The sequence below is a fragment of the Sardina pilchardus genome, chromosome 21 (genome assembly GCF_963854185.1).
Source record: "Sardina pilchardus chromosome 21, fSarPil1.1, whole genome shotgun sequence".
Classification (NCBI taxonomy): Eukaryota; Metazoa; Chordata; class Actinopteri; order Clupeiformes; family Clupeidae; genus Sardina; species Sardina pilchardus.
The window spans coordinates 30124681-30151312 of record NC_085014.1 but is presented as its reverse complement, the minus strand read 5'-3'; the positions used below and the strand labels follow the sequence as shown (position 1 = coordinate 30151312).

Sequence of the window (26632 nt, the reverse complement as noted above, 5' to 3'; positions counted from 1 at the left end):
CACCGGGATGCAGTGGTGCGTGGTTTTTGCAGAGGAGGACGTTCTTGTACAGAGAATTTAAAAGGACGCTGAGGTCGGTAGGGTTATTAGAGAGAGGGGGGATCACTTCTTTTTCTATCATTACTTGATCTGATCTTTTAAAAGTCAATGGTTCATTCACTCAGTTATTTTTCAATCAGTTGGTCAATGTTGTTGTGGTTTTATTGTTCATCTTTACAAATCTATACAACGCCTGAACTAATTGTAGGTTTCATTGTTCATCTTTATAAATCTACAAAACCTGAACCTGACGTCAGACTCAATAAGTAAGCCTGTATGTTGTGCTTTTATTGTTCAGGTTTACACAGCTATACAAGCACAATCTGATTTGGTCATGGTGGTGTTCATCTTTACAAATCTATACAAAACCTATAGTGATGATGGTCACTAATGAAGGCCTACAATTGACCTGAGACCATACCTTTTGTACTGATTGAAATGAGAGCCCGAGTGTAAAAATCTAAGCGGATTGTTGATAATTGATTATTGAATAAGTGTTGATCAATATTTACTGATTAAATTTTACCTGTTGTAATGTCATCTCTGTGCGTTTTCATTTTAATTTCAAGTCAGTAGAAATCTATGTGGATTGTTGATATTTGATTATTGAATAAGTGTTGTTCAATATTTACTTATCAAATTCTACATGTTGCAATGTCATTTCTGTGCGTTTTCATTTTAATGTCAAGTCAGTAAAAACTCAAATCTAATGATGACAATGACACAAAGACTGTTTTTTAAAGAAGCAAGATAGGTGTTTAATTCATTGCTGAATTGCCCATGCCTTCACTAATGGCCCATTCTGATAGTTGACCAGGAAGCAGGCCACACTGAACAATTCATCAATGTTCCCGCATATAGACAGCGGAATCTCCTTGTCGAAGAGTTTGTTCTCTTTTACTCTCCTTATACACCTCTCCACATGCACTCTCAGACGTGCAATTGACATCCTCTTCACTCATTTGCTGTTTGTTGCTGAGAAAGGCAGGCCGGTACACCTTACAATCGGCAAGGTTGTCCACAACAAACCCTTTGTCCACCATGATGGCCATACCCGGTTTCAGCAGCTTCACAATCCCGGACTGCTTAAAGATCTCACGATCACTCATAGAGCCAGTCCAGAAACAAAGGTGACAGCACCGTGGGGTGCCATGCCAATCAAGGCCTTGAATGTAGTGTGTGACTTACGTAGAAAAAACCTCACTCTGAAGCAGCAGAGAGGATGGTGTCTGACAAATCTCTGTACAATCAAGGACCACCTGTGTGTCTGAAAAGGCTGCAAACTCGACTGGCAGGTGAGCTCTCACTACTGCTGGAGGAATCCAAAGGCGCTGGCTTCCCAGCAGGCAGTACAAGAAATGAGTCCATGTGGAGATGATCCGACTTGCAGTAGTGCGGTGAATGCTGAACCTCTCTGCAAGGTCCCTGGGAGGAAAACCCACTGACAGGTACATCAGGAAGAGAAGGAACTCATCAATGGGTCTCAGTTTCTGAGATATAAAAACAAAAAGCCTCTGTTTAGTTACCTTGACATTGACATTATTATCACAAAGTATAAATCAGAAAATAATACCAATATCAGCTGGTTAACTATTTTTTCAGTTAGATATAGTTAATTCCACAAACCACTAGGGGCAATTACGAAATAAAACATTTTCTGAGTTACATTAGCTTACAACTCCTAATGTCATGTTACTAGGCTACACTTACTGTTGTTGGGTGATGGACTGTGCTGACGCTGGCAGAGGCTGTCTTGGCGCTGGTTATGCGCACCATCTTGTGGGTCACGGCAGGTTCGATTAATGTCCAAAATGCCATGAAACTCCTGTGGGACGCAAACCTGGTATAAAACCGCACGTCATCATCCGATGTAGACAGGCGCTCGATCCCAAAACGTTGTTTAAGTTTGAGGACTTCCAATTCCAAAACTGACTTCTCTGTTGTAACGTGACGAAATGGTACATAACGGCACAAAACAATGAAGTGCTGAGGCTCTCACCCTCTGAAAGGCAAGTTGCCTCTCTTGAACCCTAAAAACACTAATTTTAAAATATTTAATCTCTGGTAATCTCTGGTAATCGAACTCGGTCACTGTTGTCTTGCTCTCTCGCGTCTCCCGCTCTAGCTGTCAAAATCACCTGAAGGTTCTACCGGAAGTACTGGTGCACACACAAAAGTTCGGGAGAACGACCACGCTGAATACTGTCGCATGGTACTGCAACTAGAGGGCGATCGCGAGCAAGTGGAGAATGAATGGAGGTGAATGGAGTTTCTCCTAAAATCCACTTTTCTCTGGATATATTTTTTTGTGTAGAAATCGGAATATTGCTTATGAAAGGGGGGTCAAGGAAAATACACACGGCTGAGTATTAGTTATTATATTTTTAAGTCCCTTAATTGCTCTAAAAAGCCTTTCAAATGTGTCAATGACGTCATTCATTAGCAGGGTGCTAGTGTGTTATGGGCAACAACGACCAAGCCTGTGAGAAACCAAAGGGCCATAAGTAATTGTTCATTCAACTTTCGACCTATAACCCATATTGAGCTTGCAGAAACTACAATCCAATCTCCGATTTTTTAATGACAATCAGGTGAAACAGACCAATTTAGCCGTCTAGCCCCATAGACCCCCATTGTTTGATCACTTGCTCGTGATCGCCCCCAGTGGAACTGCAACAGGAACTGCAGGTACAATGCAGGTACAATGGAGTTAATAGCGAGTGGACCGGCTCTCCATAAATGGGCTCTGGTTCGAACGTTAGCGGTAGCCATTGTTGTGCTCAGACTCAGGTCCGAACTAAGGAGGACGTCACCAACAGGCAAGGAGTGTATATTACAACTAACTACAATTTACGCCTACATCTCTCTTCTTAAGATATATCCTAGGTTAGGTCCTATGTTCACTGACTTTGCAAACCAAAAATCATTTCTTGTAGCCTACTAAATAAAACATTCTTACTTCCTTGTTTTAACCTTACACATGTGACTTTGCAATATTTCTTTTTTTTTCTATCACCTCAAATTCACAACTTAAACAATGCTTTACAGTCACAGAAGTTAGGCCTACATAAACTTTTTTCCCACAATAAACTCAAGTTCATAATGTGCACTTACAGCAGAATCAGCACAAATTGGGACATATACCATTTGTGGTGTACAGAAAGATAGCATAGAAAGACATCGTATAAAGCAAAGTATAAAGCAGAGTCGACAAACGGGTGAGGAGTGAAAGTGCTTTGCTGGAGATGCACACTTGTGTGAATGTCTTTACGGGAGATGTTGCTGTTACAGGGGTTTCTTGTCAGACTGAAATGACAGTGAAACATTGTGAACAGTTACAAAACGAAGTGAATGGGTTGCATGAGGAACTGAGTAAATATAAACTGAGCATAGATAGGATAGGATTTATTGGAAATTATGAGAAAACTCTTCACTTCAGGCCTTCCCAACTGGCAGTTACTGTTTTCCCTGTATGAATACCTCAAAGGGCACCTTGAAACAAGAGTTCTGTCTTCATCAGCTTTGCATGCATTCCAAAAACTTATTCTCACTATCATGCAAATTAAACTTAATCTTTATGGAAAAGACTTGGCCTATAGATTTGGGAGGGATCAGTAAAGCAACTGTATCAAGAACTTTTAATCATGTTTTACATATCATGTGCTTGCCTCAAACCCTTGATCATGTGGGCAGAGAGAGATGATTTCATGAAAACAATGCCAATGGACTTTCGAAAACACTCTCCAAACTGGGTGCTGTGATCATTAACTGCTTTGAAATTTTCTTGGAACGAGCCACACATCCACTAGCCAGGGCTCAAACCTACTCATCATACAAGCATCAATAGGCTAATAGGCATTCTCGTTGAGATGAGACCTTTAATGCACGAAAGAGCAGAAATGGGGCTTTCCAACGAGACTAGACCCTTGTCTGTACAATCAAGTATAGGGAGGGAAAGTAATCTCATCGCCATCTAGTGGTTGCGTTCCTAGAGGCTAGCGGGAGAGGATGGGATTTTCTTTTAGAAAAAATATATCTCGGCCCATGATGGGAACTTAGTTAAATGCCCTCAATATGCTATGCATTTAGGTCAGCTCTATTGCTTTTAGTGGTCATACTTTATTTTTTAGGATCAGTTTAATTGTTTTGAGTTTGTTTGTAACATGGTGATAACGAACTACAGTACTAGCTACAGTAGCATTTGACGTCACCAGTTGGGGCGCTTCATCTCCAACTGATCAAAACGGCAATTTGCTGAACTGCCTTTACATATTTGTGCAATAACAGAGAGCGATGTAAACCGCGTGGTAATTACCTTTATGTTGGGATAACTTGTGTTGTGCTCCTACTCACACAAGAGCTGGCAGTAAGTGTGATTGTCTACTAACTAACCAACTAGCTAACAGGCTAATAAACAAACCATGCTAGGCGAGTAACGTCGTGGAAGGGTGTCACCTCACTTGTAGTTGTAGTCCATTTATGAAATGAAACGAGAAATTACGTTTTTTTAAATTAAGGCGAAATAAGGTCTGATATTTTCACAGTTAGTAGATTATTACAGTATGAAGACTGAAAAATATTTTTGGTGGATAAGATCGCTGGTATAGCTGCGTAGTATTTATTTGAAAAGTCGGTCTATGGGACTTAACATTGGAGCTGTTCTTCGATAGGAACGCAACCACTTGGGGCGCTGGTTTTCACTTTCCCTCCCTATGGAAAAAGAGAGAAGAAATTAAAGTATTTACTGTAGCCTATATAGCCTGCGTTCACCTGCACATCCAGGCTACTCTCACTTGAATTGCGTTATACTTGATTAAAAAAAAATCTTAGTTAGCCTACATGCTTGTTACCGCTAAATGTAGTGGAATTACAGTAATACTCCCAACACTGGTGATGATCGCAAACACACAACTTATAATTGAAAAGGTAACCAATTACATTTCCAAAAACCTCCTAAAACTGAATGTATGAGATTCAACACATTCTTCCTGTTGTGTGACTGTGGAATTGTTTTGAATTGGCATGAATTGAATTCCACCTCCTGTCATTCCAATTCAAATTCAACTTCAACTTCCTGTGGGGTGGGGCTGGCTATCACCGATACTAAGCTCAATCTTGTATCTTTTACATAAGTATGGGGAAGCTGCGCTTTGCTTCTACTGCACAAGAGGTGTGATCAATCGGCATCGTTCAAATGACTCCGTACACTTGGATTATGGCGGTATTAGGCGCATTCGACTTCATGGGGCCAGTTGTTCAAAAAAATCAAAATGATCCAGATTTGGAAATCCCATTTTTTTGCTATCCAGGATCAGGTAATCCGTTTTACTTTTAAGACGTTTTTTCAAAGCAACACTGGATTGGATCACTCTTATCCAAATACACAGTCTTCAGGATTACCAAATCCGGATTTCCAGCTAACAGTTAGAGCCAACATGGGGTCACTTTAAGTGTTTATTTTGAGACAAAACACAAAACATACACATCCACCTCCATTTATAATTTCTTATATGACCCCTCATCTGAGCCACAACAAAGAAAAAATAAATATACACTAACTAATCCATTGTGGATACAGTATATTAAAAACATCTTAAATGAAAAGAAATGTCCAATAGCTAACAAAATAATGTTCATGTCATGTGTCTTCATCTGAGAAGGAGAGACCCACATTTTAGTGATTATTTTGAACAGGTTCATATCTGATGATTGTTTCTCATACAGTGATGATGACAAAGATGACAAATTGAATAGGCCTAGGCCCTATATTATTTAGAGTGCATGAAAATGCACTCTACTGTTATGCTGTTTATTCTTATTAGAGTGCATGAAAATGCACTCTACTGTTATCCGACATCTTCTTATTATTAGAGTGCATGAAAATGCACTCTACTGTTATCCTGTTTCTTCTTATTACAGTGCATGAAAATGCACTGTACTGTTCTTCCTATTCTTCTTATTATAGTGCATGAAAATGCACTATACTGTTCTTCCAATTATTCTTATTATAGGTGATATTATTCTTCTAACGCTTTTTGTGTGTTTAATGCGGCTTCAACCGTTTAACGTAGAAACTTCATTCAAACTGCGCTGCGTAGGTCTCATTTAGGTGACTTCAGCTTTGTATTTTTCAACTTTGTAACTTTTATACTTTTTGAACTATTAAATAAAAACTATTAAAAATTCCCCATAGACTTAACATTACATTATGACATCATAATAGGGCAATTAGAATCTTATGCCAGGTGGCCAGTCCAGGTGCAGCAGCTCTCTCTCTCTCAGGCTTTAAGCATACAATCTCATTAAGACTACAGATCCTGTTTCCTACTTCCTCTGTCCACAACTGTTTCAAAATAAAAGTCCTCACTGCAATAATACACTATTAAATCATTTAACCATTGAAAATACTCAGCTATTTAACTGTTCAACCATTCCAACTGTCAGTTATTATCACCTATGCCTCCAGTCAACTACATGAGACCTCCATGTACCTAGCAACCAACATAGCAACCATTCAAATTAAGCGTTTATGACCGTTTCCATAGCTACCAACATGATTTTACTGCAGTAACTTCTTTATTTCTGATAGTGGCCATCATGGATACCCTAGCAACAAATGTTTCAAAATAAAAGTCCTCATTAGCAAGTTAGCTAGTTAGCATAGTTAGCATTTTTAGCATAACTGCTAGAAATGATTAACTAAGTTAGCTAATCAACCTGGTTAGCATTGTTAGCATAGTTAGCATTTTTACCATAACTGCTAGAAATCATCAGTTAAGTTAGCTAATCAACCTGGTTAGCATTGTTAATATAGTTAGCATTGTTAGCATAGTTAGCATTTTTAGCATTAACTGCTAGAAATCATCAACTAAGTTAGCTAATCAACCTCGTTAGCATAGTTAGCATGGTTAGCATTGTTAGCATAGTTAGCTAATCTGGTAATCAGGTTAGCTAATTCAATTTTAAACTGTCTATTTTAGCACTATCAACTTTCAAAAACTATGAAACCACCATGTCTACCCTAGCAACACCTTAGTAACCATATCTACATGATTTATCTGTACATTTTTGCATTTTCATGCACTCGTAATTTCCTTGGAATTACATTCTCTAGTTATTATTACAGTGCATGAAAATGCACTGTACTGTTCTTCCTAGTCTTCTTCAACTTCTTATTATTCTTCTTCTAACGCACGCAATTCAGCTTCAACCGCTTAACGTAGAAACTCCATTCAAACTATGTCGCGTAGGTCTTACTTACGCGATGTGGGCTTTGTATTTTTCAACTTTGTAACTTTTATACTTTTTAAACTATTAGTTAAAAACTATTACAATTTCCCCCATAGACTTAACATTGCTCATTATGACATCACGGCAGCAATTAGAATCTTATGCCAGGTGGCCGGCCACCTGGGCACCAACTGTCAGTTTCTCTGGCTTTAAGCATGCAGTCTCTCAGAAGACTACATATCCTGTTAACTGTTTCCTCTGTCCACAACTGTTTCAAAATAAAAGTCCTCACTGCAATAATACACTATTAAATCATTTAACCATTGAAACTACTCAACTATTGAACTGTTCAACCATTACAACTGTCAGTTATCATCCACTATGCCTCCAGTCAACTACATGAAACCTCGATGTACCTAGCAACCAACAAAGCAACCATTAAAATTAAGTGTTCATGACCGTTTCCATAGCAACCAACATGATTATACTGCAGTAACTTCTTGTTTCCTGATAGTGGCCACCATGGATACCCTAGCAACAAATGTTTCAAAATAAAAGTCCTCACTAGCAAGTTAGCTAGTTAGCATGGTTAGCATAGTTAGCATTTTTAACATAGCTGCAAAAAACATCAACTAAGTTAGCTAATCAACCTGGTTAGCATTGTTAGCAAATTTAATATTGTTAGCATAGTTAGCATGTTTAGCATTACTGCTAGAAATCATCGGTTAAGTTAGCTAATCAACCTGTTTAGCATTGTTAGTGAAGTTAGCATTGTTAGCATAATTAGCATTTTTAGCATAACTGCTAGAAATCATTAGCTAAGTTAGCTATTCAACATTTTAACATGAATAGAAATCATTAGTTAAGTTAGTAGTGGAATGTTTCATCTTTAAACTGTCTACCTTCACACTATCAACTCTCTGTAAACTATGCAACCACCATGTTTACCCGAGCTACACCTTAGTAACCATATCTAAATTACATTATCTATCTATTTTTGCATTTTCATGCACTGGTAATTCCTTGGAATTGCATTTCTAGTTAAACTTCTTCTTCTAACGCTCGCAATTCAGCTTCAACCGTTTAACGTAGAAACTTCATTCAAACTTTGTTGCGTAGGTCTTGCTTATGCCATATGTGCTTTGTATTTTTCAACTTTGTAACTTTTATACTTTTTAAACTATTAGTTAAAAACTATCACCATTTCCCCCATAGACTTAACATTGCTCATTATGACATCACGGCAGCAATTAGAATGTTACCCCAGCTGGTCAGCCACCTGGGCACCAACTGTCAGTTTCTCTCAGGCTCCTCTCTGAAGACTACATATTCTGTTCCCCTGTATCCTCTGCGCACAACAGTATCAAAATAAGTCCTCCTAATTCCATCCAACTTTATATCCATTCATCTTCTTCAAACCATTCACTCATCCACCCATTCTAAACAGTCTGCCTATCAACAACATCAATTAGACGCTCTACATTGAACTTTTAAACAATCTACTCTGTCTCAGGCTGGCTCTCTTAAGACTAGCCAGTTAAATTGATTACACCTGTAGGCCTATCTGTATCCACTACTCTCAGTAGAGAGCTGTGTCTCTCCATTCTACAAGAATATAAGGCACATTCCATCCAACATTCTATCCATTCATCTTCTTCAGACCATTCACTCATCCACCCATTAAACTGTCTATCAACATCTATTAAACAATCTGTCTATCAACATCCATTAAACTCTCTGTCTATCAACATTAATTAGACTATCTACATTCAACTTTTAAATTATTTACTCTGTCTCAGGCTTTAAGATACTATGGCTCTCTTAAGACTAGCCAGTTAAATTGATTACACCTGTATCAACTACTCTCAGAGAGCTATATCAGTGTCTCTCTTAACAAGAATATAAGGCACATTCCATCCAACCTTCTATCCATTCATCTTCTTCAGACCATTCACTCATCCACCCATTAAACTGTCAATCAATATCTATTAAACAATCTGCCTATCAACATCCATTAAACATTCTGTCTATCAACATTAATTAGACTATCTACATACAACTTTTAAAGTATTTACTCTGGGTACCTCTCAAGCAGCGTTTATATGTCCTCCCTCGCTCCTCGATCCTCAATGATCTACATAAAGAAAGATAGAAGAAGGGCTACACTATCCCATTGTTGCCGCTCCATCATTCTTTATGTAGATCAGTGAGGATTGAGGAGCGAGAGAGGACGCGTAAACGCTATATGCGAGGCACCTTCTGTCTCAGGCTTTAAGCATACAATCTCATTAAGACTACAGATCCTGTTTCACTACTTCCTCTGTCCACAACTGTTTCAAAATAAAGGTCCTCACTGCAATAATACACTATTAAATCATTTAACCATTGTAACTACTCAACTATTTAACTGTTCAACCATTCCAACTGTCAGTTATGAACTATGCCTCCAGTCAACTACACGAAAACTCCATGTACCTAGCAACCAACATAGCAACCATTACAATTAAGCGTTTATGACCGTTTCCATAACAACCAACATGATTATACTGCAGTAACTTCTTGTTTCCTGATAGTGGCCACCATGGATACCCTAGCAACAAATGTTTCAAAATAAAAGTCCTCACTAGCAAGTTAGCTAGTTAGCATGGTTAGCAATTTTAACATTGTTAGCATAGTTAGCATTTTTAGCATTATTGCTAGAAATCATCAGTTAAGTTAGCTAATCAACCTGGTTAGCATTGTTAGTTTAAGTTAGCATTGTTACCATAGTTAGCATTGCTACCATAGTTAGCATTTTTAACATAACTGCTAGAAATCATTAGCTAAGTTAGCTAATCAACCTGGTTAGCACTGTGATCATAGTTAGCATAGTTAACATTTTTACCATTACTGCATGAAATCAGTAGCTAAGTTAACCAATCAACCTGGTTATCATTGTTACCATAGTTAACATTTTAACATGAATAGTAATCATTAGTTAAGTTAGAACTGGGAATGTTTCAGCTTTAAACTGTCTACCTTCACACTATCAACTCTCTGTAAACTATGTAACCACCATGTTTACCCTAGCTACACCTTAGTAACCATATCTACATTATCTATCTATTTTTGCATTTCATGCACTGGTAATTCCTTGGAATTGCATTTCTAGTTATTTTTATTTATCTTCTAACGTTTTTGTGCGTCCAATTCAGCTTCAACCGTTTAACGTAGAAACTTCATTCAAACTGCGCTGCGTAGGTCTTACTTAGGTGACTTCAGCTATGTATTTTTCAAGTTTGTAACTTTTATACTTTTTGAACTATTAAATAAAAACTATTAAAATTCCCCCCATAGACTTAACATTGTGATTATGACATCATAATAGGGCAATTAGAATCTTATGCCAGGTGGCCATGCCAGGTGCGGTAGCTCTCTGTCTGTCTCTCTCAGGCTTTAAGCATACAATCTCACTAAGACTACAGATCCTGTCTCACTACTTCCTCTGTCCACAACTGTTTCAAAATAAAAGTCCTCACTGCAATAATACACCATTAAATCATTTAACCATTGAAAATACTCAACTATTTAACTGTTCAACCATTCCAACTGTCAGTTATCATCAACTATGCCTCCAGTCAACTACATGAAACCTCCACGTACCTAGCAACCAACATAGCAACCATTAAAATTAAGCTTTTATGACAGTTTCCATAGCAACCAACATGATTATACTACAGTAACTTCTTTATTTCTGATGGTGGCCATCATGGATACCCTAGCAACAGATGTTTCAAAATAAAAGTCTTCACTAGCAAGTTAGCTAGTTAGCCTGGTTAGCATTGTTAGCATAGTTAGCATTTTTAGCATAACTGCTAGAAATCATTAGCTAAGTTAGCATTTTTAGCATAGTTAGCATTGTTAGCATAGTTAGCATTTTTAGCATAACTGATAGAAATCATCAACTAAGTTAGCTAATCAACCTCGTTAGCATAGTTAGCATGGTTAGCATAGTTAGCATTTTTGCATAACTGCTAAAAATCATTAGCCAGGTTAGCTAATCTGGTAATCAGGTTAGCTAATTCAATTTTAAACTGTCTATCTTCGTAATATCAACTTTCAAAAACTATGAAATCACCATGTCTACCCTAGTAACACCATAGTAACCATATCTACATGATTTATCTGTACATTTTTGCATTTTCATGCACTCGTAATTTCCTTGGAATTACATTCTCTAGTTATCGATATTATTCTTCTTCTAACGCTTTTTGTGCGTGCAATTCAGCTTCAACCGTTTAACGTAGAAACTTCATTCAAACTGCGCTGCGTAGGTCTTACTTAGGTGACTTCAGCTATGTTTTTTTCAACTTTGAAAACTTTATCGTTGAATTTATATTAATTTTTTAAAACATTTTTCCTCCCATAGACTTAACATTGGATTATGACATCATAATAGGGCAATTAGAATCTTATGCCAGGTGGCCAGCCCCACCTGCAGCAGCTCTCTCTCTCTCAGGCTTTAAGCATACAATCTCATTAAGACTACAGATCCTGTTTCATACTTCCTCTGTCCACAACTGTTTCAAAATAAAAGTCCTCACTGCAATAATACACTATTAAATCATTTAACCATTGAAACTACTCAACTATTTAACTGTTCAACCATTCCAACTGTCAGTTATCATCAACTATGCCTCCAGTCAACTACATGAAACCTCCATGTACCTAGCAACCAACATAGCAACCATTAAAATTAAGCGTTTATGACCGTTTCCATAGCAACCAACATGATTTTACTACAGTAACTTCTTTATTACTGATAGTGGCCACCATAGATACCCTATCAACAAATGTTTCAAAATAAAAGTCCTCACTAGCAAGTTAGCATGGTTAGCATTGTTAGCATAGTTAGCATTTTTAGCATAAATGCTAGAAATGGTTAGCTAAGTTAGCTAATCAACCTGGTTAGCATTGTTAGCATAGTTAGCATTGTTAGCATAGTTAGCATTGTTAGCATAAATGTTAGAAATGATTAGCTAAGTTAGCTAATCAGCCTGGTTAGCATTGTAAGCATAGTTAGCATTGTTAGCATTTTTAGCATAACTGCTAGAAATCATTAGTTCAGTTAGAACTGTAATGTTTAAGCTTTAAACTGTCTACCTTCACACTATCAGCTTTCTTTAAACTATGCAACCACCATGTTTACCCTAGCTACACCTTAGTAACTATATCTACATTATCTACTGTATCTATACATTTTTGCATTTTCATGCACTCGTAATTTCCCTGGAATTACATTCTCTAGTTATCGATATTATTATTCTTCTTCAGACACTTTTTGTGCGTTCAATTCAGCTTCAACCGTTCGACGTAGAAACTTCATTCAAACTGCGCTGCGTAGGTCTTACTTAGGTGACTTCAGCTATGTAATTTTCATCTTTGAAAACTTTATCGTTTAATTTATATGAATTTTTTAAAACATTTTTTCTCCCATAGACTTAACATTGGATTATGACATCACAATAAAGTCGTTAAGCAATTAGAATCTTATGCCAGGTGTTCAAAGCCACCTGGCAGCAACTCTCTGTCTCAGACTTTCTGGCTCTCTTAAGACTACATATCCTGTTCAACTGTTTCCTCTACCCACAACTGTTTCAAAATAAAAGTCCTCATCATTTTTGCATTTTCATGCACTCGTAATTTCCTTGGAATTACATCTCTAGTTTTTGTTTGTTATCTGTTTGGGGGTTTATTTCATGGGGAAAAGACAGACTGAAGGTTTGATCAATTTCCAAACTAGGATTGGATTAGGCTACATGATCTGATCTGATTTCAGAATCCTTCTTTCCCGTTTGAACAAACCATTTTCCAAATTTGATCCTATCCGATAACCAAAATCCGATCAGATTGCCTTTGGCCCCAAGAGAAAATTCAAGATTATGTAGGGCACAGTCAAGTATTACTCAAAACAATGTATGCAATTACCACACACAGGATTTCATTCATAGTAGGCCTAGCCTACACAACTGGCTCAAAATGCTAAATAGCGCCAAAAGATCAACATGTCAGTGCTATCAGAATGACAAATCCATTTATGAACAAAAGCCATGTTGACAATTTGCATGTATTTACTCACGCAAACAACGAGTAAAAATTCAATACCACATTTTCTGTGCTATCAAAAATGGTAGTCCTACACAACGTGGGAGATGGGAGTCTGGAAAAGCGGAATACATTGGACCGTGGGAGTCTTCTTTTCAAACTCCGACCATTAAGAGGGCGCTATCACTCATGTACAGTTCGTGTAGGCTCCAATATCTCAGAAGAAGTACGACCCTAGTGAAATGGTGTGCTTCCGAGTTTAAACTTCCTTTTACTCGTGCCCGATACTGAGAGGAGCAGGGAGGTTTTGGCCCTCCAAAAAATCTGTTTCCATCTTCTTCTAAGAGGCACTTTTATACTCGCCAAAATGACCGAGCAGATGACTGTTCGAGGTACCCTTAAAGGGCATAGTGGATGGGTCACGCAAATCGCCACAACTCCTCAGTTTCCAGATATGATTCTGTCCGCATCTCGAGGTAAGTTTTTCGCGGTGTGGGTCATGCGCGGAAGGTTCATGCTAGGTTCAGTTAAGGGGAAAGACCGTTTTCCTTAGCCTTAGCTATGATTCTGTTTGTCTTTCTCCTGAATAATTGCCTTACATGTTTTGAATTGCGTATCCCATATCAAACGTCTCGTATGGTTGAACATTTTCAGTGAAAAACTATCGTTCGTCCTCTGTATATGGTGGACGTCATTATTAGCAACCATGGCTAGCGAACGTAACTAGCCTGGTTGATGACTCGAAACATCAGCGCCACGGACATTGACGAAGCCGGTTTCTTTTTTTTGCTGTGTGAATTATGTTTCCAGTATGTTTTCTTAAGCTACACTTAAATGAACATACACAGCAACGCTTATTTTCTCTATGAACGTTTATGTAACGCTATGAGATTAACCGAATGTGACCCAGCAGCTCCAACGCTAACGTTGCCAACTCAAGAAGTTTGAACATTGTGACACTCGTGTTGAGGCTGAAACGTACACGTATAAGTTAACGTTAGCGTGAGAAAAACCTGTGTTAACCAATGTGTAATGGCGAAACTGAACCTTATTGCTTGTTTTTACCCATATTTCCATGCAAGCATATTAACTGCAAGATGAAGTGGCAGCGCCAAGATAACAGTGAAGAATAGGCGTAATGTTGATGGCTAACAAGAATTAGCAATGTTTGTTGTTTGTTGCAATGCACACGGGAGTAGCTTTTATGTCTTATGTTTATATTTCCTTATGGTTTGTATGCGAAGTTGTATGTGTTTTATCGGTATTTAATTTCTTTGCTTTTGACTGAACTGAGTAACTAACAACCCTAACCTGTCATTGTTTTTTGTTGTACCTTAGCGTGGTATTCTCTTTTGCACCCAAGGAATTGTTTGTAAAGACTGCCTATAGTAGTCTTGCATTTTATATTGTATGTTGGATTTTGGGGATGTTGACAATAAGGAAAGTATGCAACATCTTGAAATGCAAGTCCCTAGCCATAAGCGGTCATACCATTTCTGTAAGTGAAGACTGCTGCTTGCTGACTAAACTATTCATGGGTTTCACTAAGCCCCTTTCCACAGGTGTATTAATCAAGCACCATGCAGTCTGCATTCGTAATCTAGGTGGTTGATTTTGTACACCTGTGGAAAGGGACCCGATGAAACCCATGAATAGATTGAGGGAAATCCAGGAAGTGAGATTTTTTGTCACTTTAGATGGGCAGTTTCATCTTTAAAAATCAACATTTTTGTATGGTAGGGATGTTTTGCCAGACATTAGTGCAGGTCAATTTGTTAAAGATGAACAATGTTGTGTGTTGTGGATGGGAGGGCTAGTAGCCTGGCTCTTAGTGCAGCTTTCACAGCTGGCTGTGCCAGATAGCTGATCTGTCCCTTTGCATCATATGGCATAAGTAGTGGAATGGCCTGTGGAATGTTCAGGCATTCCTGCATTTGCATGGTAGGGATGAAATATTGGTCTTGATCAGACAGAATTGTTACTGTTAAGGAGTGTTGAATTTCTGTAGTAGACATTTATTTGCAAGCAGGTTGGAAGTCAGGCACGAATTAAGTTAATTGTGGGATTGCCCTTTGGCAATCCATAATGATAGACTTTGAACTCCCATACTGGTCTTAATTTTGACCCAATCTGTCTTTCTAGACAAGTCTATCATCATGTGGAAATTGACACGTGATGAGACCAACTACGGAATCCCCCAGCGTGCTCTCAAGGGACACTCTCACTTTGTGAGTGATGTGGTCATCTCTTCTGATGGCCAGTTTGCCCTGTCTGGCTCCTGGGATGGAACCCTCCGACTGTGGGACCTTACTACGTAAGTGATGAGTACAGCATGTGAAACTTTGCAGCGCTATTTTCTGAAGTCATATCTTAAGAAGGGCTGTTCTACTGGTGGATTTTTAAATGATAAAACTTGAATTCAATATTTTAGTGGTGACGTATGTGTACAATACTGTTTTTTTTTACCTGCTGTGTCTGCTTCACCCATCCACAGTGGTACCACAACCCGTCGCTTTGTGGGACATACCAAGGATGTGCTGAGTGTTGCCTTCTCTGCGGACAACCGTCAGATTGTGTCTGGATCTCGGGACAAGACCATTAAGCTCTGGAACACGCTGGGAGTATGCAAGTACACCATTCAGGTGGGTAAGAGCTGTGAAAAAAGTTGATTGACCTGAATGAGGGATGTTACTGTTACTTATTGTCAGTAACTCTATTGTATTATTGAAAATGTATGTACATAGTATTCTGCTTTAGACTGGTTTCAGGTGAGGTGCTGCTTGAAATGCTTTTCTTTTCTGAAACATCCTGTAGGATGAGAGCCACACAGAGTGGGTCTCGTGTGTGCGCTTCTCACCCAACAGCAGTAACCCCATCATTGTGTCTTGTGGCTGGGACAAAATGGTCAAGGTGAGTAATACATGTCACAGGTGGATGTAGTCAGTGTAATGCTATTCAACATTCATTATTAATGTTGAAATTGGTTCGTCATGGCTCGTAGTATGTGATGGGTGTGTGCATCAACATATAATGGGGCCTAAAATGTAATACAGTTAATGTAGCATTTATTCATTTATTTACTTTAGATTTTGTTTTCCATTCTGTAGAATCCAATTTTATGAAATTATAAAATGGCTAGGCTATAAAAGACTGAGGTTATTCTTACTGTATGGTGTGAGATTACAATGGCATGCCATCTGTTCCTAATTTCTCCAAGTTTTAGACTTGACTGAATTGACTGGTGTAGCTTTAGGTTTTGTTTAAATTTGAGTGCTGGGGGAAAACTGTCAGGATTACCCCTCATAGATCAGGAGGCTACCAAAACATGTTGTGGGAAGCAGGTTTGTTAAATCAACTATGACCAACTATGAATATGTAGGCAATACTACCTATCCCCGGTTAACTTTCAGACATGCACTGGAGTGATCTAGAGACTACTGCACATAAGGGGACGCAGAAGGAGACTGAGCAGATAGTAGTCTAAGCTGTTAGACTCGTGCTTGAACATGACTTCATTCAGGATACTGCAACACATGTTAAGAAGTTTCCAGACTGTTGAGCAGCTGGAATCCTATATCAGGCAGGAATGGGACAACATTTCAGTCAGACACGTTATGAAACCACCTATTTGACTTATTGAAATTGAAACATTGATCAATCTGATAGGCATGAGTGCATCAATATGCAAACCTATACAATGTTTAAATTGGTTACCAATATTTATAGGTGAATCTTTACATCCCAGTATGTAATGATGTACATATGCTACTGATGCATTACTTTTATCAAGCAGTAAGCCCCTGGAGGCTGTAAATTGTGATTTCATGAATTGGTTTAAAATGGCTAAGGGGTGTTATGTCTTGCCCGAAACCCTCTCAGCTGTTGTAAAATCACTGGGGGGAAAGTCACTATGTAGCCTGGCATAGCCCTCCGTAAGCTTCCGCTCAATTTTCATTTCCCTTCACCATTACGTCTGGGTCTGATCCCATTGAACTCGATTTCTCGGGATGCATTCCACCGGACCAATCAGCGAATGGGGGGAGGCGGGTGTTAACGATGATGTTGAGCATATGCGTGTTTGTTGTCTTGACCAAACGTTAGCGATTGGGTAAAATCAGGCCCAATCGTTTCAAACTTCAACAGAGTTTACGCCTCCTGTTTGAAATCAATTCTGAGTGGAGTAGGTCCAGACCCTCTATACGATATTAATACGAGGGTTTGGTATGACCAGGCTAGTCACTATGGCCCAGCAGGGCTGATTGCTTTTCTTGAATTTCTTGATGGACATTTGGATATGGGTCCACAAAGGCAATGCACATAAACAAAAAGAAAGTGACTTTAGTTTGGTCTAACAATGGTCACAGGTGGTGATAAATCCTCAGTAGTAATATCTCCTTTTCTTGATGTCACTTTAAAGAATGTTTGTAACTATCATTCTTTCCAAATGGTTTCCTGCGTTGTCACCATTGAAGTCGGTGGTCTGTTTACTTGTGTCCTGGCAGTCTTATCCTTAAGAACGCATGCCTTCAGTCAGTGGTCCTCAGACCCCTAGTGGTCTGTGAAGGCATTGCTAAACATGCATTCAACGTAATGTCACTGAAGTATCTTCTATAGGTGTAGACCAGTCTAAGAATTGGTCTAGACATGCAGGCTTCTTACAGAATTATAAATAAGATTTTAGGGTCGCTACAGTAAGTGTATTTACATTTTGGGTCATATATTGGGCTCTGTAGAATTTTAAGATTCCATGGGAGCCCCACTGAATCCAATGCATATAGCCACAACCATGTTTGTCTGCCATGATCTGTTCTGCACTTGCCCTTTTTGAACAAAACCTGGCTCCCACAACATTTGGTACCTATATGCAGACCATGCTGACAAGGTGTGGATACAAGTGGCACTTAAAAACAGCTGAACAGAAACATAAATGAGAATTGATTCATTTGAACCCCATTCTCATTTGATTTAATTTCTCTAAGTCTTAATTGGAATTGGCTTGCTCTTCAAGAGGTAGGGGAGGACAGAGAAGGGCCAAAACAGGCCGGGGAAAGAAATTGGGACTCTTCCCAAGTGAACAATAGTGGTGAGCCAGATAGTAGGACCATTATGTTTGTCACATAATTCAATGAATAAACAAAAAGCATGATAATCATTTGGCCATGATCATACAACCCTAGGCAATGTACTGAATATAATTACATGAATGCTTCAATGCATTGTTACAGGTGTGGAATCTGGCAAACTGCAAGCTGAAGACCAACCACATTGGCCATACTGGGTACCTGAATACGGTCACTGTCTCCCCTGATGGCTCTCTTTGTGCTTCAGGTGGAAAGGTAACTTGTGACCGCATGCATTCACCTCACTGTTTAATGTCTCAATGTGATGAACATTTCAAACCACCTGTGTCACTGTGATGATAAAGAGGCTGTTTCTGAACTTGGGTTTTTATCTTGGTGTTCTTGGAGTGGGTAATGTAATGGTTGTCACTGATTAGCTGATCTTGATTTCTTACAGGATGGTCAGGCCATGCTGTGGGACCTGAATGAGGGCAAGCACCTCTACACCCTGGACAGTGGTGATGTCATTAATGCCCTTTGCTTCAGCCCTAATCGCTATTGGCTCTGTGCGGCCACAGGCCCCAGCATTAAGATTTGGGTAAGATAAAATTAGTTTTGCTTCAGCTACTGTTTTTGATCAAAAGGTTTGAAATATTTGAGCGAATCCAGTTATTGCCATTTGACATCCCTGTAGGATGTGGATGGTTAATCTCTTTTTCAAAACCAAATGGGCCATTTACAAATGTAGCAATTATCTAGCTTGCACATATTAGAGGTATTCTGTTTTGTTGCCAACTATCTGCCATTAATGTAAACTGGCATTTACAAACTGTCATGCACATTATGTAGGAAAATGCTGAGTTTTTGTGACTTAACTATTACTCAGTTAGCCAAGTTGATAACCACCATCTCTTTGCGTGTAGTTACTCTATCTGATGCACCCACTGTTAGCCTAGCTTAGAGCAGGTTTCTTGAAGCGACCCATTTATGGAGAGTAACATAGGGCATAGTGTAGTGGTTGGATGGGTATATGTGACTGTGCTCTTACAATATCTCCATGGACAAAGCTATTTTGGGCCCCACATCGTGTAACTTGCTTGTTTTATACATATTTCAGTGTGATTGAATGATTACGATATACCAAATGTAATAGTTCTTAATCACATTTTCCATTCCATAGTATCCGATTCTAGAATTATCAAAAGACTGCAGACTTATTTTTGTTGGTTTCACGAGATTACAATTGCATGTCATTGGGTACATATTTTTTTCCAAAAGACAGACTTTTTTGGTATTAAATACATACATTTTGATATTAAAAAATCACTTGGCCAATCCCTCCCTCCCCAGTCAACTTTCAGACATACACTGGAGCGATGGAGACACCTGCAGAAAGGGGAATGCAGGAGACTGAGCAAAGTTACCGCACAGACGAGGGGTGTTTGTTTTAGTCTAAAGCTAGGTTGTGCCCATAACTGGCTTGTGCCCATAACTGAATGTGACTTCATTCAGGGTACTGCAGCACATCACACACGTTATTAGTCTATGCTGCGTTTCAGTAAACTCCACCACTAGTTTAGTTTGTTGCCACTTACACCACTTAACATCTCTATGGACTTGTATATTTAACACTTTGCTTTGGAAAAACTAAAACGCCTTAAACTTTCATTTCTGTTCCAACAGGATCTTGAGGGCAAGATCATTGTTGATGAGCTGAGACAAGAAGTCATCAGCACCAACAGCAAGGCTGAACCCCCACAATGCACATCCTTGGCCTGGTCTGCAGATGGACAGGTGTGATATTTTTTTTGATCACCACAATAGTGCAAAATTCTAAATCTTGCATATGTGACCCATTGTCATTGCTCCAGTGTGTTCTTTGAACTGGAAACCTCCGATGATTATATTTAATCACAAAGTTTTCTGACTTATGGTGCTGATAGTCCTGCAAATATGAGGAGGACAACATGGGTTCATTAATCAACTTCAGGGTCTCATGTATGAAGGATATGGGATATTACCAAAGTTTGATTCCAGCAATAAGTTATGTGAATGGCAAGACCTCTGAACCGGATATTGAATAAGCTTTAATTTGGTTTGGTTAGAATCTCAGATCTGGTGGTTTACAGCTGGTGCATCGAGTCTGAGTCTCTAATGGATAGCCAGGCCTGCTATGCCTTTGCAGGTGTAAATTATTTTCAAATTGATAAAATATGATCAACAGGCACTGGGCTTTGGTTCAGTCATCTGGAGTCATCAGTCAGTCATCACTGAGGGGCTAGAAAGCAAGTGATGCCCATTTTATTGGACGAAAACTGATTGCAGTCGTTCACAATTACAGTGCATTACGTTTTCTACCACACATTTTGTTCCTTGTGAAGGACTGCTTTGGGCCCACTATGCTTTTTCAGTACCCTAGCTGGATGGATCCACCTCTTGATGTCTGTCTTGCCATTCAGTCACACTGCCTTGGATTAACAATTTATGAAATGGTCAAAATGGTATTAGAGACGGCAGTTTTGTCTATACATGCCTCATACATCAGGTCTCAAGTGTTAATCTTTTCAAAAACTAATTCCATATGTTGTGTGTTTATACTTTATCCCTGTCCAACAGACCCTGTTTGCTGGCTACACAGACAACCTGATCAGAGTGTGGCAAGTCACCATTGGGACGCGATAAAGGTTGCCTCATCAGTCTTCAATAAAAAAAATGTTTTGAAGAGTAACTGCTGTTGTCATGGAGTCTTCATTCTGTAGCACAGCCGGGTACTATTGCATTCAGTCACTTGCAGCCTATTTCCATCATCTGCACGGTGCTTCAAGGCACACAATAATTTCTGTTCCCATTGTCAAATGTACACCGTGGTATACAGTTGTGCCGTGCTCCTTTTGGATATCCCTCCGTTGAAGTACCAAGATTATTGGTCTTGATGCAGTATGAGAACGCAGTCGTCGATTGGGCATCAGACAATTGTCATGACTGGAATGGGTAGCAGAGTTTTACAGAAGCAGTTAATGTGTATTGGAGTCACAATCCCATTCAATAAATGTTGAAAAGCAATAAATACTGCTTTTAATGTGACTATGCATGCGTTATTGCAGTTAAACTATTTTGAAACATGTTTTTGACCTCCAGAGTCTTCCCTCAATCTGCATACATGAGTTGGGAATGGACACTAGTCTCAAGTGTTAGAAAATAGCAATTTGATCAGTGGTCATCACTTCATCAGCGTAAGATTAGTTTGCAACGGATTAGGATTTCATCCACGACATCATTGAAAACGTGACCACGTGGTTGCCACTTCTGGCACCAGTATTTATATGCTGATGACTGTTCATGCACAAGTTTAGTGTTGGGCATCAGCATCCTCACTTGTCCATGTTGGTTGAGTCAATCCGTGCTAAATTGGACAAAATCCAGGAAAATGGTTGCACCAATGACACCGATTTTCCTCAAAGTTTGCCCACACAATGTTTTGGTTCCATAAATAAAACCTGACATTTTTGTTCAATCTATTTTTAGTCTTTTTGCTTTTGATTGTTTACACACTAAAGGCCTGGCCAAACCTTGTAGAATGGAAGACAAACATTCTCAATGAGATTCAACCATAAAGTTTGTATCACAGTCTCATTGGTTTTAGAAAAGTCTCTAGTTTCAGAAAAATTGTTCTCATCTTGAAGGTTGAATTTACCTTCATGCAGAGATGCTAGCACCCATGGATGAGTTTTCCTCTCACTCGGAGAACAAAATCTCGACTTCAGAAGCATTTACATACACCAAAGTTCTCAGTCTCATACCTAACCATGTTTAGAAGGTTTTTACCGAAGGGTTTGTTAATATATTACTCTTAGCCTGGTTTATATGACAGTTTATACCAAAAAACATGGCGAAATTGCTGCGACCTTACAAAGCGTTCGTGAGTGTTGAGCCGACAGTTAACAGCGGCAGATTTCTCCGTTTCTCTCTTGGCATGACAAGATGAACTCAACTCCTTGTATGTTTATATTTTAGTAATATGACGTTCAATTCATTATAGTCTAGGTCCTGTGTAGGATTTGTATGCGCTTCATTTAGCGGAGAATATCTCAACTGTTCTAGACTAATATGACCCCATAGGGAACCTAAGTGACGCGCATTGGACCTAAATCGCGAAAAAAAAAATGAATGGGAGTCAATGGAGAGATAATTATTATCTTTTGGTCCCGTTCGAATTGTACTATAAAGTAGTAATAAAGTACTGTTATTCAATAGACTTTAAAAGTTATGTTGGATAGATAGATAGATACTTTATTGATCCCCAAGGGGAAATTCAAGATTCATGTTAGTTTTGTGCGAATCCGTCCTAAAAGAAATTCTCGATGTCAGGTTCCTACGTCACAGCCCTCCGCCATATTGGAATGGGGGAAAGAACATCGTCTCCGCCATAGGAACCCATTCAATTTAACGTCAACAGTATTAGTCAAACTTTTAATTAACGTGTCATTTTTTAACTTTGAGTCATTATCTGGAGAGACTAAGGCCTCTAGGAACGCAACCACTAGATGGCGATGAGATTACTTTCCCTCCCTATAGAACAACATGGGATGTCTGCCAAAATCTCTGTCCGGGACGCAAGTCCTGAAAATGACCACAATAGGTGACACTATTATTACACTAGAGGTGAAAGGGACTTTTAATCCCATTAATGTTCATATTAAGAGAAATACTTTTTGTATTACACTTTGTCAAAAAAAATTTTTTAAATATGCAAATGAGGCAATATCTGATTAAATATGCGTACAGCCTCTCTTGAAGCAACAGCTTTTCTGAGGTGATGTTTATCTGACCATGTAATGTAAGAATTCTGGTTTGATATTTGGGGGTCTAGCAGCAAAGCTGTAGAGTTCTTACACTATGGTCAGATAAACATTACGAGCACCTCAGAAAAGCTGGAGAGTGTATATGTAGGCTACGCATATTTAATCAGATATTGCCTCATTTGTATATAAAAAAAAAAAAAAACATTAGACAAAGTGTAATACAAAAAGTATTTCTCTTAATATGAACATTAACTTGAATGGAACTTGAATGCAAAACAATACTGTAGTTGTCTTCCCTTAGTGATCTCATAGCGACGCTAACGTCGCTACACAGCGCATATTCACAGCAGAACGAACGTATTGGTCCGCCCATTCATCTTTAAAAGTTCTTTTTTTTCTTTTACTGTCTATGGTTTTTTTCTCCTCTCTCTCCCACTAGGCCTATTATCTGTTGCTGAAAGGTAAACAATCGAGTTGATTGGCTTGGCTACGGACGATGCTCTTTGATGATATAGGCTGACAATTTCAATGGGTCCGGACAGAACCGTCACTGGGTCCGGACCCGGACCGCGGTCCGCCATTTGGTGATGCCTAGTGCTTCAGATTATATCAAGTGGTTTATCTAGCCCAAGTATGTTTAGGTGGCATACACACAACAATCCGTTTTTATGAACAGAAACACGATAGTAGTTCATTTCAGTGTGCAAGCGATAAGTTATATTGGGTGCCAATAATTGTGGAACAGGTGATTTTATGAAGAATAATTATTTCTTAATGTGGGATTTTTTTCCTTCTAAATAAATGCACTTGTATTAAAGGTTGGATTTTACGCTTTTTTTCATTGTGGTCCTATATTATTTGGAAAAAAACTGAATGTATCAGAAGCTAAAGAACACATCTTAACCAGGGGTGCCAATAATTGTGGAGGGCGCTGTATGTGGCATATAAATAACAAACCGTATCAAAATAAACCATTAAAAGTGGTCAAGAAACCTTAATTCACATTTAATATTTCCAGTTACGACCCCCAGGGCCGCCGCCATTGTTTTCAGATTTTTTGTTACTCCCGCCTCTGTGTACAACGCAGGCTTCTGATTTGCTCTGAGTGGTTCACATTTGCATAAAGATTCTATGATGTCATGATCACAATGTTAAGTCTATGGGGAAATTTTAATAGTTTTTAATTTATAGTTTAAAAAGTATAAAAGTTACAAAGTTGAAAAGTCAAAGCAACCTAATCCATTAGAAGACCTACGTTACAAAGTGTGAATGAAGTTTCTAAGTTAAACGGTTGAAGAGAAATTGCTTGCAGAAAAAGTGGTAAGCGGAATAATAATAAATATAGCTGCAAGCAGCAATGTGGGGGCCAAGCAGGCAGGTCAGAAGGCCAGAGTTGCCATGGTAACTCAAGGCTGTTACGTCAGGCATAGAGTTTTAAGCAGTGTCAAGAATTTTGATGTCAAACAACCCAAGATTGGCCGAGATGCAAGCCAACTTCCTGTTCGGCGGTTTCGCCGCCAATTTCGATTGGCTGTTGCGGGCGAACGGTTTAAGATATCTTTCCGGAAAGGAAGGCCTATGTTAGACTAGGGCTGAAGATCATCTGTGTGAAGTTTCGTAAAGATCAGACACATTTTGCGGCCTGTGGAAATGTTTAAGTGGTTTTGATTAAATCCAATATGGCGGCCGAATCAAATATGTTGATGTCAAAAATTGAGTTGGGTAACCTTAAAGACCTCCCACAGTATAACAAGACACCAGTAGCAAGTTTAAATTCCAAACACATCAACAGCTACTGGCCAAAATGCCTTTTTGCTAATTAAGGCGCCCCCTAGAGGTCAAAGGGCACCACATTTCTTGAGCCTCCTCCTGATGGGGTCCTGAGTGTATGTACCAAGTTTGGTTCTGATGTGTGCAAGGGTTGCTGAAATATGAACCCACTTCCTGTTTGGCGGCTTTGCCGCGAATTTCGATTGGCTGTTACGGGTCAACGGTAAAAGTTCCGAAGAAAAAAAATAATCCTAGAATAGATAATTGTCTGTAGATTAGGTGTGTGAAGTTTGGTGTCGATCGGACAAAATCTGTAGGAGGAGAAGGCTTTTAAGTGTTTTTGACAAAATCCAAAATGGCAGAAAATCCATCATGGCGGAAAATGACGTCATAGGGTGTCGTAGGTGGCGCTAGAGAGTTTGAGGTGCCGACATGAAACTTGGTGAAATTAATCATTGGACTATCCCCAATCAGTGTGCCAAATTTCACAACTTTTCACCAGTCGGTTCCATGGGCTGCCATAGACTTCAATGGCAGAAGAATTATAATAGTTTATAATAATAAGAAAACTAAGCATCACTATGGGTGCCTTCGCAGCTTCGCTGCTTGGCCCCCAATAAGACGAATAAGAAGTCTAGGAATAACAGTACAGTGCATTTTCATGCACTGTAATAATAATAATAAGAAGCAGCCCAGGAAGAACAGAACAGTGCATTTGCATGCACTGTAATGAATGAATGCCGCCGAACGCACATTTCTCGTAGCATTAAGGTTTTGCATCCACGAACGAAAAGACAATGGTAGAACAAATGACTGAACGAGCGTATGAATTTAAGACGTGACTACATGTTAAGGCCTAAAATTCTTAATATTAAATGTAAGACTTTTTATGACTTTTATGACTCTGCGGAAACCCTGCTATTTTTTCCACGTATTTTGTCCGATCAACACCAATCTTGACACAGGGCATCCTCAGACTATGCTTCACCAAAGCATTGCTTTTTGTCTTCGGAAGTATTACCGTTCGCCCATAACAGCCAATCGAAAGGAACAGGAAGTGGGCTCATATTTCAGCAACCCTTGCACGCATCAAAACCAAACTTGGTACATGGTCTAGTGACCGCATCAGGAGGACGCTCAAGAAATTTGGTGACCTTTGACCTCTAGGGGGCGCTCTAATTCATAAAACATGCCTTTTGGCCTGTAGCTGCTGTTGTGCTTAGAGTTACAATGTACTAGTGGTGTCTAGTCATACTGTGGAAGATCCTTATGTTGACAGATGGCAAGTTATTACATCAACCTAATTGATTTGGCCGCCATATTGGACTTAATCAAAAACACTAACAAATTTCTCTAGGTCACAAATTTCAACCAATCCTTACCAAAATTGGCACAGACCATCTTCAGACCGTGCATTGTTAGTGTCTTGATTTCCGTAACAATATACAGAAGCGTTTGAAGCCGCCAAACAGGAAGTGAGCTCATATCTCAGCAACCTTCAAAATCTATCAAAACCAAACTTGGTATATGGACTTGTGACTCCATCAGGAGGACGCCAAGAAATTTGGTGACCTTTGACCTCTGGGGTGGGAAGCTGCCAAACAGGAAGTGAGCTGATATCTCAGCAACCTTTACATCTATCAAAAC

The 26632-nt window shown here is 39.0% G+C and overlaps 1 protein-coding gene across 1 annotated transcript; it reads left to right on the top strand.

The window, feature by feature from the left end:
• Positions 1 to 13613: 13613 nt before the first annotated feature.
• rack1 (receptor for activated C kinase 1) lies at positions 13614 to 21141 on the top strand. The gene is made up of 8 exons (XM_062524097.1): positions 13614 to 13829; positions 15496 to 15667; positions 15848 to 15995; positions 16168 to 16263; positions 18579 to 18689; positions 18871 to 19011; positions 20097 to 20207; positions 21030 to 21141. The coding sequence occupies exons 1-8, from the start codon at positions 13721 to 13723 to the stop codon at positions 21093 to 21095; spliced, it is 954 nt and encodes a 317-aa protein (XP_062380081.1). The 5' UTR covers positions 13614 to 13720; the 3' UTR covers positions 21096 to 21141.
• Positions 21142 to 26632: the final 5491 nt, after the last annotated feature.